Consider the following 13,776-nt stretch of genomic DNA (forward strand, 5'->3'; position numbering starts at 1 on the left):
CCTAATTGTTCCGCATAAAGTCCAAGGGCGATAACACCATAACCGCGCACCGCATGCTCTATGTATGATTCACGTAGGGAGGGGGATGGGGGCTGCAATGGGTGAGACGACGATAGTGGCTCAGTCTTGTTTGGGCAAGGAAGTGAGTGAGTGAGTGAGTGAGTGAGTAAAGACTTTATTTGAAAACAAGGTATTGACGGATGACCTTGTTGTTAGGCAGCCACGAGACCCTGGGCCCGGGCGGCTTCTTCAGCTCTCTCGATGACCTTGGCCTGCAGGTCAGGGTCGGAGCTGAGCAACACGGCCTCGCACTGCTCAGTATTACTTATTTCATGATTTGTGTGATTTTCGGCTGGGCACGACCACATAATATGGAATAGATCCGCTTTTTGCTGACAATGCTTACATGTATTAGGGTATTGGTCCGGGTAGTAGTAGTGATAGGCTACGGGGTTGGGGTAGGTGTTCGTCTGAAGTCGTCTCCAAGCTACTTCTTGTCGCTTCTTAAGCGATTTGTGTGCTGGCGGGTACACTGCCCTGGCTAACCTGTAGTGCTGAGTTATTTCCTGGTAACTGACCATGCGATCCCTCCCTGATCCTAGCGTGAGCCGTCCGGGTGCTCGGTTGGCGATTCCTCCAGCGGCGGTGTGGGCGGCATCGTTGCCGGGTAGGGAGGAGTGTGCTGGTGCCCAAATGATCTGGATTGGTCATGGGTGTTGGTTTGTGTCTATTATGTGTTTTACGGGAGCCGAGACCCGACCTTTCGCAAAATTGCGTACTGTTGCTCTGGAATCGCTAATAACGTAATTACAATGTGTGGAGGCTATTGCCAGAGCGATAGCCGTCTCTTTCGCTGTTTCAGAGCTTCTGGTGCGAATTGAACCACCAGCGCGTATTTGACCTGAGGAGTCCACCACTGCAAGGGGCATACAGTTGCGTTCTATGTATTCTGCTGCGTCGACATAGACTACGTCTTTGAAGGCGTGGAATTTCTGATGTAGGGCTTTGGACCGCTCGGCCCTCCTTTCCTTGTGGAATTCGGGGTGCATGTTTTTAGGGGGTGGATTAATTTTGAGATGGCGCCTCTGATCGTGAGAAATGTCTACTTTAATGCTCTGCATCGACTCGTAGCTGATACCGAGATTCTGGAGGATGATTCGCCCGGCGGCACTCTGAGCTAGCCTTTCGTATTGAGATATAAGGTGCGCTTCTACTAGTTCATCGAGGGTGTTGTGCACACCTAGGGCTAGCAATTTAGCGTTGGCCGTTCTTATAGGTAGCCCAAGAGCCTGTTTATAGGTCCTCCGGATAATCCCCTCTATTTTCTCTCTCTCAGCCGCTTTGAGGCAGAGGTATGGGGTGATGTAGGTGATGCGGCTGAGAATGAAGGCTTGTACCAACCTTATGAGGTTGGCTTCTTTCATGCCAGAGTGTCGGTTGGCAATTCTTGAAATGAGTCGCATCGTCTGCTGAACGCATGCTTCCAGTTTATGAATTGTGTTGCCGTTGCGCCCGTGAGCTTGCATGAAGAGGCCTAGTACACGGATGGTGGTCACCACCGGGATCGCGCCTCCTCCGGCTCGCACAGTGATTTCTGGGGATGGCGCAGTGTCGGATTTGCGGTTTGTAGGGGCTCTGAGTAGGAAGAGTTCTAATTTTTGCGGGGAGCAGGCGAGGCCTTTGTCGGTAACGAACTTTTCAACCGTGTCTACAGCTTGTTGCAGCGTGGTTTCTATATCTCCATCGCTACCTTTAACCACCCACAGGGTAATGTCGTCTGCATACAGATTGTGGTGTAGACCTGGAACCTGATTACGTTGTTCCGGTAATCTGATCATCACTAAATTAAAGAGGAACGGGGATAATACTGATCCCTGCGGCGCAGTGGCGTCGCCAGCAATTTTGTTCGTGGGGGGCTTCGCCACTGGCACTATATATATATATATATATATATATATATATATATATATATATATATATATATATATATATATATATATATATATATATATATATATATATATATATATATATATATATAGCTGCACGTTGCAGCTCAGCCTCCTCCTTAAGAGGAAGCTTTAGCTCGGGTGCTCCTATTTCAGTACATGTAGAAGGAGAATTCGTTTTTACCCCCAAGCACTTCACCACATTTGAGGTTTGTTTCATTTAAAAGAAAAAGTTTTATTCTAGTGACTGCTGGCTCCGAATTTTTCATTTAGGTGGTCAATTATTTATTAAAAACTGGCCAAAACTGAAAATTTTCAGAAAACGAAACTATCAAGTTTAAAACTCCGTGACTCAACAATGAAAAATGACATCACAATTCTGTGAATTGCATCTAATAGCACATCTACAGCGGACAAAATATATATGTTACACATTAATCTCAAAAAATTTAGTATTGTGGAAATACGGCTTTCGCAGAACCCTTGTACACAACGTAACCAATTCACGTAAGATACAAATTGACACAGCAAACTTGTCCGCTTTGACTGTTTTAATAAATGCCGTTTACAGAACCACAATATCTGTTCTTCATGCATAGCTATTAGTTTGTAAACGTCGTGCTTCTATTTTTTCAAACTTTCGAATTTTCCAAAATATTTTAAACAAAATTCAGGCCCTAAATCGAAGCTCTGTTTCCAACAGACACTACGATTTAACTTTCTCTCTCAAATGCAACCAATTTCAATAAAAGCGATTCGCAGGATTATCTCATGCGTTTTACAAGTATTTGAATAGGCCGTGTCGGATTGGGCCCGAGCTAAAGCTTCCTCTTAAACAATTTATCGAGGGATCAAATACATGAATAATAACTGCATTGTCATTGCCAAAGATGCTGCAAACGAATCCTTGAAAGCTACGCACTGTAAATACAAGTAAAATATGTATTTTTTCATAAAATATTATACTCGTATGTGCCAAAAATTGTGCCCAACATAACTGACGTCAATGCTTCCATGTTTTTTTGTCTATTTATTAAGTAAAGAAAATATCACACGAAGTTTAGAACTATATCAGTTCGAAACCACGAAAGCAGTGCATGCCACTGATATGAAAAATTAACAGGCAATGAACTGAACAAGTTGAGGACAAATATGTTAATGAAACTTTGTCATTCAAGAACCGTGCTTACATTCTTGTATATATGCAATGGCCAGTGAAAAATCTCAATGACGCTGTCGTTTGTTCCAATGTATTACGCAGGAGTAGCTGTCCCTTGTCGTGTATCGTGAGTAATTGCACGGAAGGTATAGTCGTGACAGAGAGCACGTGTAAAAAGCAGGAGTTCTGCAAGATATATGAGGGCAAGTCAAATGAATGAGCCAACAACGGGGTACTTTACTTTATATTAAAAGTAGTCTTCATGAGTATTTAGACATTTGTCCTATTGACTAACGAGTTGCGTGATTCCCGTCTTATAAAACTCCTTGGGTTGCTGCTTCAAAAAGTCTGTATCTGGTTCCCTTGAGCTGTTTATTCGGTTGCCCCAAAATGTAAAAGTCGCAAGGTTACAGGTCTGAGCTGTATGGCGGATGTTGCAGCGTTTCCCACTTGAACTTTGCCTGTTTTGTGTTAACCACATAAGCGACGTGGGGACATGCATTGTCGTGGAACAAGATGACCCTATTCGTCAATTTTCCACGTTGTTCGTTTTTGATTGCGACAAGCTGCCGTTCTGGCGTTTCACAATATCGGAAACAATTGATAGCCTCTCAAGATTTAACAAATTCTATCAGTAATGGACCCTGTCGATCGAAAAGAAAAGTCAACTACACCTTTCCAACAGAAATGATGGCCTTTACGTTCTTTGGGCGTGGTAAATTCGAATGTTTCCACTGTAAGCTTTGCCGTCGTGTTTCAGGCTCGTAGTAGTGGCACCAAGGTTCGTCCCCGATCACAGTTGCAAACAAGAAGTCGTCATGCTCATTGTGATACCCGATTAGATGAGTCAAGGCAGCGCGAAACTTCTCCGTCTTCTCGCGATGGATAAAAATCTTGGGGATCCATTGCGCACCAAAGAGCCGATAACCGAGAAGCTCATGAATTATGGCGTGAACCGAACCGTGACTGATGTTCTGACGGTCTGCCAGTTCATCGATGCTTATCCTCCGTTCTTGTTTCAGCAGCTCATGAACCTTTCAAATTGTGTGGGGGGTGATTGCACGATGGTTTTGGCCCGGTCTTGGAATGTCTTTGCAACGTCCTTTGAACCGTTTGCACCAACGCTTCACAGTGGTCAATGAAATGCCATGTTCAACGTACACGGCAGTCATATGGTGATTAATTTCTGTTTTGGAAACACCTTCAGCTGTCAAAAACTTCGCGACACCGAGCTGTTCAACTTTTGAAGTGTCCATTATGTGACGCAACCATAATCAGCCCAGTGTAGGAGAGCATTAAAGAACATTTATCTTCACACCTGCGTGTCACTTTTGTAAATGAGACATGCCGTTCTCCTACGCGCATGCCTCGCAGATAATGAACCGAACCATTATTGCGCGGTTAGGGTAGGCTGACGTCCATTTGACTCGCCCTCGTACATTAGAAATGCAAAGATACTATGGGATAGGCAAATGCGAAAATACGGCTTGATAAAGGAAAAAAAGTGTCACTGGAAACAAAGTTCACTGCATGTATACACAAAACCTCGCAACAAGATATTTAAGTATACGTATAAGTCTCCAATGAGTCTATGTATGTAAGAAGAAGTAACTGTATATAATGCGTCAAACAAGGCAAATAAACATGTTCCACAATCATAGATTCACAGAATCCTAGATTCCGCCCCCATTCCATCCACTCCCCCTGATGTATCGCGCGCGACGGAAGGCGGTGCGCTTGCTCCCCGCTTTTCTCCTTTGCACACACAAGACTGAGCCACCATCGTCGGCTCACCTATTCAACCTCCCCTCCTACGCTTTCACTAGCACATACAGCATTCAGCGCGTGGTCACGATGTTATCACCCTTGGACTTTATACGAAACACGAGGGCGATGGCAGGAATGCGCCTGGAGTGTACATATAGTTGCTTTCGCCATAATATAATAAACGGATCCGGCAACTGAAGCGTCCCGTCGTCCATTACTTTCCGCAAAAGAAGTATCAAAATCGAACTTTCACCATGCGACAATTCGCTGCGCCGCAACAATGTATTTTTTTTCCTGTGAGGCAGAGGCACCGAAATGAAAAAAAAAAACGCATAGGAAAGTATGTTGGCCAGAATTTAATGCCTACTTCGGGCACCTAATGGGGCTACGGAAGGAATACCGAAGAAAACATGAGACGCTTGGTCAACTGAGAACCATAAGCATACTGCTCAGTATCCTACAGCGGCGAAACAAGACTTTCCGGAAAGGTTCCGCTCAAGGAATGCTGTGCAATCCTTCGAGTCCCCACAGTGATGGCGGCGAGCGACCATTGTTTTTTTTTTTTCGTCGGCTAGCCAGAAAGCGTCCAAAACTCTGTCCGGTTAAAATCCACTCGGCCAGAGCAAACCGAACGCGCACCGAAGTGCACCGCACGGTGGTCGGGGCCATACGAGAAAAGCGTATGCGCTCTGGCTGGCTCTGGCAGCCAGCGGGTAGGGTAGCGAGAACAAAAAAAAAAAAGAATTGAAGAGGCTCAATGTGTCCTCGCGAATAAAAGTCAAAGTAGAAAAAATAAATAAGAACGTCGTTACTTTGGCTGGCTTTAGTGTCTTGACGTGGATGTTCTGGCGTAGGTTAAAAAAAAAATTTTTATGTGACATGACGGCACAAATGAACCACCCCAACGCTTCGTCTCATTGGACCTCGCTGCCTACTTTGTCAACTTGTCTGCTAGTGTGTTGATTTGGCTTGTCTCGTTGTATGTTCCGATGTAAGACTTTAGAAATATCAATAGACACTTGGCGTCAAATGTTTATAACAACATTAAACCCACAAAGTTCCGCAATTGAAAATCTAAAGCACAACTTTGGAAATGTCAATGCACCTTTCACATCAAGAGCTTATGAAATTTATACCCATAAAGTTTCTCAATTGATATCCATGCGCCCCATAGATTCCGTGGCCTCAGTGAGATGCCGCGGCGAGCCCACTCACCATCAAAGCGCCCTTGAAACTTTGTGCTCGGATGGGACTGCTTGGCGTTATGTGACTCCCGGTGTATGGGCGTTGCCACGAAATCCAGCCCGAGTTTGCAATCTTCGCGGTTAAATGTCTTTTCGAGCGTCAAAAAGACATTCTAGACAAAATCCAGAGTGATTTCCGGCGCCGGGGGTCGCTTTGGTCGGCGGTGCATGGACAGCACGAAAACATTTCGGGGGGGGAAGGCTGAAGCCCCATAAGCCCCCCCCCCCCCCTCGCTACGCCCCTGTTGATCACTGTATGCAATAATGTAAGATAGCTTGTGAAATGATTGTCTTCCAATTCAGAGTGATTTAAGCAATATACAAACATGTTGCTAAATGTAGAAAATGAAGGTCAACCTAAATAAAACAGTGTGTGTGACATTTATTAGAAAACAAACAACAATACATTTCTCTTACGCTATAAACGGCATCACCCTTTCACCTGTTACAGAGTATAAGTACTTAGGCGTGTACTTCGTACCATCATTATGTTGGCATCTACAGGTGGACTACACTGTTCCTAACGCTAGCCGATCTCTAGGGTTCCAGCGTTGGAATACTCGCAACTTTCATCAGGCAGTAAAAGAACTGTTGCATAAATCAAATGTGCGTTCGGTATTAGAATACGCATGCACGGTGTGGTACCCCCCGACTTTAGTTGGCAAGATAAAACTGGAAAGAATGAAGAATATGGCCGTGCGAGCATGTTAGAAATAAGGAATTAAATGGGAAAATGAGACACTAAAATGGGAATTATTAGAACATCGCCGAAGCAAGCCTCGCCTGAAATTATTCCACGAGATATACTTATCCAAAAGTTGTATTCCACGTCACCATTACATTGCATCACTCCATTATGTATTGGCCCACGTGGACCATACTTACGAAGTACGTGGATACAAATGCAACACTGCAGCGTTTGCAAGTTATTTTTTTCCCCAAACTGTCAGACAGTGGAATCGGTTACCGTCAGCAATAGTGTCGCGCATTAAAAGGAACTGTCTTTACAATGCTTTGTCTGTTAACTGCGCCATGAACAGATAAGGAATAAATGTGACATGTTTACTTGTGTGCGGAGACAGTCCATATATTGTGACCTGTATTTTCGTTCATTTGTTGACCTTTATATGTGCGAGCTGAAGTAGGCTTTCATTCTCCGTTGTGCTGCGGAAACTGCGCAAGGAAAATTTCCGTTCATGCGATCTATGTTTCACCAGTATTAGCTTGCATGTTGAGAGTGCTTTATTCTTGTCCTTCTCTCGATTGCAGTTGTGGGATTGTCTTCCGTTGTTGTGAACTGAAACCGGCTGTATATTTGTCTTATTTTTGTGGTTTGTAACCCCCCCCCCCTCCACACTCTAATGCCTTTATGGCGCTGTGGCTAGCAAATAAATAGTTGTATAAAGAAATGCAAACTTCGGTCTCCTAGTCTGTTTCCGCAAAACATACAATGTATTTCAGAGAACTAGGTGGTGGGATAAAATTAGGAAAATTTTAGCCAAGAGGTGTCATCTTGTATAGGGAGAATAACTAGATATTGGTGGACCAGGTCGTCATTCTGCGCGTATACCTACAAATCAAGATGACGTTTACTTCAGAAAATGAGATCGAAAATTTTTCAATTTAGAAAGATGCGATAAATAAACGACTTCCTCATTAATATGTAACCACAGTGGGATATCTTTATAACGATTCAAAGTTACAAGTAGACATGCATGCATCAAATTTACGCTAATCAACTTTTCAACTGACGGAGTCGGACAACTTACCCATTCTAGTGACTTATGTAAGCCCAGCATTAAAATGTTTCTTAAATAGTATTATGAATGCAAAGAACTGGTGCTGTTTTTTTTTCTATTCAGCGTAATGAATTCCAGGTCGCAGAATTACGGAAACCGAAACATGCGCTACGGAAGAGCACAAGTGCACCTGCTTTGCTCTCAAACGAAAAAAAAAGGAAATCATAGTTGTCCAGCCTGCTGTGAAAGTGTTGTTGACTCTCTTCTATGATTCGGATGGTATAGCGTATATACTGAATTTTTGCGGAAAAGTAAGACAATGAACTCAGAACGCCACATTGACACCCGGAAGTGAATGTGGGTCAGATTGCAACGCAATCGTGCACAGGCAATCGTGCACAGGCAATCGTGCACAGGCAATCGTACACAGGCAATCGTGCACCACAGTGCGCATCCGCACACAAGCGGATGTTGAATGTTGAAAAATGAAGCCAGCATTTGTAGCTGACATTGCAAGCTTTCTACTGATAGCTGTATCAGTGCTGGCTGTCAAACTCAAATAAAGGTGTCACCTTAGAGGCATTACTTTCGGTATCATCGTCGTATATTTCATTTATTTGCGAAGGAAACTAGATGTGTCGTTCAGAATTCTTCAGGTGGTTGCGACGACCTCCACCCACGATATGTAATTCCATTTCGCCCATAACATATATATATATATATATATATATATATATATATATATATATATATATATATATATATATATATATATATATATATATATTGATACAAGGCAGCAACATTTAAACAACGCGCGCAGGTTCGTGCGCCCCCTCAAGACGACAACGGCGTATTGAAGGAAAAGACGACGAAATAATGGCACGTGTTTTCGCCAAACGCACTCGCATCGCAGGGTGGCCGTTGTCGGCGTCTACAAGAAGACGAGGTGAAGTGACGCTCGAGAGAGAAGAAGAAGGCCTTCCTGATCTCCCGTTTAGAATGGGGCAGTGCTTTTTATTTACCCCAGCGCACAAGTTCGCCCACAATAAATAGTTGTATCTGGATTCCCTTAACTGTCCGTTACAATTCTGGTCGAAAACACGTGCCATTATTTCGTCGTCCTTTCCTTCAATACGCCGTTGTCGTCTTGAGGGGGCGCACGAACCTGCGCGCGTTGTTTAAATGTTTCTGCCTTGTATCAATATAAATAAGTATGACATCAGAGAATCAGAATCAGAATCAGTTTTTATTCATGACTCATGACAGAGGCCGTCCTCATGACAGAGGACGGCCTTAGCTAGTATGCTCGGGCCTGCTACTCCGATGCATAGAAAACGGAAAGAAGACAGAAAAGACGAGTTATAAAAGATAGTGAGGAGAGTAAGAAGGAATACACATACAGGGCGTCACGGATGCGTTAAGCCAAGATGTTCACCGAAAACAAAAAAGACTCCAAGAACACACGGCGGTATATATAATTACTAGACCTATGGTGTTCCGTTGTCAGTCCTCTGACGACCGCACACGGAAGGTATTACAATGGTGTTGGCAGCGGGTTTTTTATCTTTTTCTTTTGTGGAAGAGCTTGGCTAAAAGTAGCCACAGCATCACATATACACTAACCACATAACACACTGGTTCCCTTAAGGCTTTGAGCCTAGTCCTGTGGCATTCAAATGCCGAAATCAGCCCATGCCGCTGTTGCAGCTGTGCAATCACACATTGCGGACAAATCAGCACTTTACGAGAGTGTCCCCTACAAATGCCCGCTACCGCAGAAGGCAGCGTCTTCCGCCGTGAAGCGTATAGAGGACAGTCGCGAAACAGATGTTGGAGAGTCTCAGAGATTTGGCAGCGTTCATGGTATTCTGTTCCATGGTATTCTATGCTTACATTGCGAATTACAAACAGTTTTTTTAGTGCACATAATACAGTGTGCCCAGCTGCGCCTAAAGAAGAAGAGATCGAAGCTGCACGAGCGCAGAAGCGCGTGTATCGAGCTCCGGTATCGCAAGGCGCCCACGTAACCTGCTTCACCTTCTGATCTTCCGAAGCGCAGCCATGGGTAAGCAGCAATCGTTCTGCTTTCTGACTCGCGACATACGCGTAAATATATGAGACTGTTTCGTAATTATTCAGAGGTTCCATAAAGATTGCTTCAGTGCGTTCCAGGCGGTTGCGAACAAATCAGTGCCGATGGCTTCCCGCAAGTCGCTTTGCTACGGCTACGAATACCCGTCAGTAAAAGGGGCAGTTTAATTTTTTTTTTTTGGGGGGGGGGCGCATTTCTGCGGTCGCTGTCGCCGTCACCATGAGGTTCCCTATTAGTAAAAAAGCCTGTAAGATTGAGCTGGCCAACGCAGTTCAAGCTCGCGTGCGCGAGCGAGGAACGCGGCCGGGATTCGTGCCCCCTCTTGTGGCACCAGAGACAGGGGCGTGAAGCCAGGGACGTGGGGCGTTCTGTTACGGCGGCTGCTACTGTGCGCCGATGTCGTCCTTACACGCCGCTCCATACAGAGTGCAGACAGCCGGGGCGTCTTCTACGACGATGGCCATGCGAATCGCGGACGCCGTAGTAGACGCTTTGGCGGACGCCATAGGAACGCGTTTCCGGCGTTCCTGTGTTTTGAAAGCGATCTGCGACGTGTTTGTAGCGCGCGCACACGCGGGCCTCATTGTGAAAGCGATCTGCGATGTTTGCAGAGAGCGCATAGTACCGGTAGGTTCGCACCCGCTGTGCTTTCGACGTTACGTTCCCGCTGAAGCGAAGTATGCATAACGGTACATTCGCTTGCTGCTGCCGCGAATCCTCACTCTAGAATTTTCACGTCGAGTTTCCGCGCTCATCGAGCCAGATGTGTTTCTGTTTGCCTGGTTAATCTAGTTGAAACACGTTGACGGGCTGGTTGGTTTGAATCCATAATCGAAGGTGTAAGAACGACTGACCAAGGACATAGGAGAAGACACAAAAAGACACCGCTGTCTCTGTATGTGTGTTTCTTTCTACGTCCTCGTTGAGTTACGCTTACACGTGCTATCATTGTTAAATTAATTAGCAAGCAAATGTTTACACAAGTTTATACGGCCGTTAAAAATACTATACTTACTTCGTACAGCTATCAACTAATTTGCTGTCGAAACCCATGCGTCGCCTTTCGGCCGTAACTGCGATATTGTTTTGATAAATATTAGCTACATAAATGGACGCTGCTCCATAGGAATGAATTATCGACGATTCTGTCCTGCGTTGCCTCATTTGTCGACGTCGCTGAAGTATTTAAGTGATTTCATCGGCTGATATATTGTTGTGTGAACGCATTTATCTGTTCGCTGCATACAAGTGGTGATTTGCACGACTAAGTTGTGCTACTAAAGACTAAGCAAAGTCAGTTTTTAAGGTGCTGCTTCCTTTGAGAAAACTAATGGCTGTCACCTGTTAGGACGATGCAACAAGTACCGGTAAAGTAATGTGGGCCGATTTCATCAGGAAATGGTAGTCTATTGGTAAGCGATAAAGACGCGCCTGCTTGGAAAGAATTGTCCGATGGTGCTGCGACATTTATGGAAACCCATGATGCGAGAAGTTTTTTTATGTTTACGGAAACGCTACAGGAAGCTTTACGCAGCGTTATTCTACTGGCACAAATTTACGCAAGGCGACGCAAGTGCATTACTGTTTTGCTCAATTGTAACGCTGACACAAACGCGATGCATGTTTAGGCAAAAAAATGCTTCGCGTTAAAGCAACATTGTGTGCCCCTGTTCGAGCGATCCATCCATTTAAGTCAATGTGTCGCAAACGGGAGGTAGAGAAAGATGTCGCGGGGCGTTAGGAATACATTCAGGAAAAATTAATAATAAATCATGAATATTTGAACATGGCACAAGACATTTACGGCCATTGCAGGCAATGGGGAAACAAGCATTTAAAAACTGGGTCTGCCACCATAGCGCAGTAAAGCCTCAATAGTCTCATACTTTGGTGTCATTCTACCAGATGTCAGTTCGGTAACAAGGCTGGTTAGCTACAGAACGTGCGCTTCACTTCCCGAAAACTTACCTTGGCGCTGGTATCGCTTGTTCTGATGTTAGCACGCAGGATAGGATAGGAATAAACTTAATTTGTCCAACGGTTATGAAACAGGCCACACAATTATATATATATTTTTAAATTTAGGCTAGCCAGTTCAAATGCGCATTGTTATTAGGAAGATCTGGCTCGGGTCCAGTTCGAATACAGCCTTTCCAATGAACGTGAAGCTCGGAAATACCTTTCTGAAATACCACCTGCCGCGACGTTATTGAAATGGGCTGCATGTATGAGAGAAAACAAATGAGTGATATCGGGAAACAAAACTTTAATTAAGGACCAAGATGTTTTCATTGAAACTGCCGAAAATTGCAAACATGAAAAAATATAGATGCACGAAGTTTGCAAAATTCTTACTTCCACTAAGAAATATATTGGAGTTTCGTCAGAAGCATTAGTTAGATCATCAAGAACCCACTAATTTAATATACTACCGCTTACATGGATGACTATAACATTGAGAAGACTTGTGCCAAGACGTATGCTCAAAGTTGAAGTACATCTATGGCTTAATAAAATAATCCGCATCTCACAGGGACTACATTTTAACTTTTAAATGTAGCAAGATCCATCTAATTCGGTGCAATGGTTGTACAGTAAACTTATATCTTATTTCATATGTATTTAGTAGGAGGCCGCAAGCAAAAGCTTCCTCCTTGCCTGCTCTCCTAAATGGCGATAAACGTTTGGAATTCCGCAGAACTATATTGAAGTGAAACAGCAGAAGCTTGATGTGGGCGAGTTGGTTTTGCATACTTGAAGAAGAGAGCGCTACTAAGACGTGGACTAAAAGAGGAACATGTACGACTGTCAAAGCGCCTTCTCCGTCGTACATGTTCCTCTTTTAGTTCGCGTCTTCGTAGCGCTCTTTTCTTCAAGCATACAGTGAAGTGAAAGTCCTCGGCGAAGCTTACATTCAAGACTACATAGCAGCACTTAGGGAAAATGATCGTTATCGTACAGACGAGCTGTGACGTTTCATGTATATCATGTGTATGAGCAGCATAGTGAGAAAGGTGCCACATGATTTTATTTCCCTAAAATAATAAATAAAATGCTAAAAAGCACCCGCCATTCCACTGCTGCGAACGTTGATTTCCACCGAAGCTGTCCAGCACACAATATAGACGTGGCACAGAATTTAAATGAATGGTATGAGCTAATTTTATATCCTTTGAGTGGTGACGGCAGTTATCGCGAGCACACACATTTATTTGATCGGCGAGTCTTGATCGACGGCACACAGACGCAGTTATTAAAAGTCAGCGACATACGAACGCTTAAATACATTTTCTTGATGGCTGAGTCTTAATCGGTGGTGTTTGTTGGTGGTCTTAGGTGGACTTAGTTGGTGGATTTGGTACGTGTCACTTTACGTGTCAATGTCGTGTCACTCTACACGCGCTACATGTTGGGGGAATATTTATCCTGGACAATGATCAAGGAAGACAATATTAGAGCGAAATATACCACGCTTATCAACTGGGTAGCGCGAAGAGATGCAAAACACCAATGAACTTCTTGGAAAATCTAAGTGCACACATACGCAATATATCCACCACATATATGTAGGCGAAAAATTATCAAATATTCTAAACGCACTGACTGAAAAAGTGAAAACCCCAGAGTGCAATGACCGTGTTTTTTTTTTTTTCTTAAGCTGCACCAGGAGCCAATTGAACTAGGTTAACTAATTTAATTTCTGAGAAAAGCAGTCACGGCAACTATTGGACGCTAATACGAAAAGCAGTGTCGTGGAAAAGATATCGTCTATCTACTCAGATTGAATTGGGAAGACCGGAACGCCGTTTCCGTTAGAGTGTAA

The 13,776-nt window shown here is 44.1% G+C and overlaps 1 protein-coding gene across 5 annotated transcripts in view; it reads left to right on the plus strand.

Annotated features, from left to right (window-relative positions):
* Positions 1-9,821: 9,821 nt before the first annotated feature.
* Positions 9,822-13,776, plus strand: part of LOC135917712 (uncharacterized) — a 147,292-nt gene continuing 143,337 nt past the window's right edge. For 3 of the 5 annotated variants that reach the window (XM_065451273.2, XM_065451278.2, XM_070536096.1), the window contains exon 1: positions 9,822-9,926. In XM_065451273.2, coding sequence (XP_065307345.1) covers positions 9,923-9,926 — 4 coding nt within the window. In that variant the 5' untranslated portion in view covers positions 9,822-9,922. The remainder of the gene's footprint in view (positions 9,927-13,776) is intronic. The other 2 variants (XM_065451277.2, XM_065451274.2) reach the window with 2 other exon arrangements.

This window comes from Dermacentor albipictus, chromosome 3 (assembly GCF_038994185.2).
Source record: "Dermacentor albipictus isolate Rhodes 1998 colony chromosome 3, USDA_Dalb.pri_finalv2, whole genome shotgun sequence".
In the NCBI taxonomy this organism is placed as follows: Eukaryota; Metazoa; Arthropoda; class Arachnida; order Ixodida; family Ixodidae; genus Dermacentor; species Dermacentor albipictus.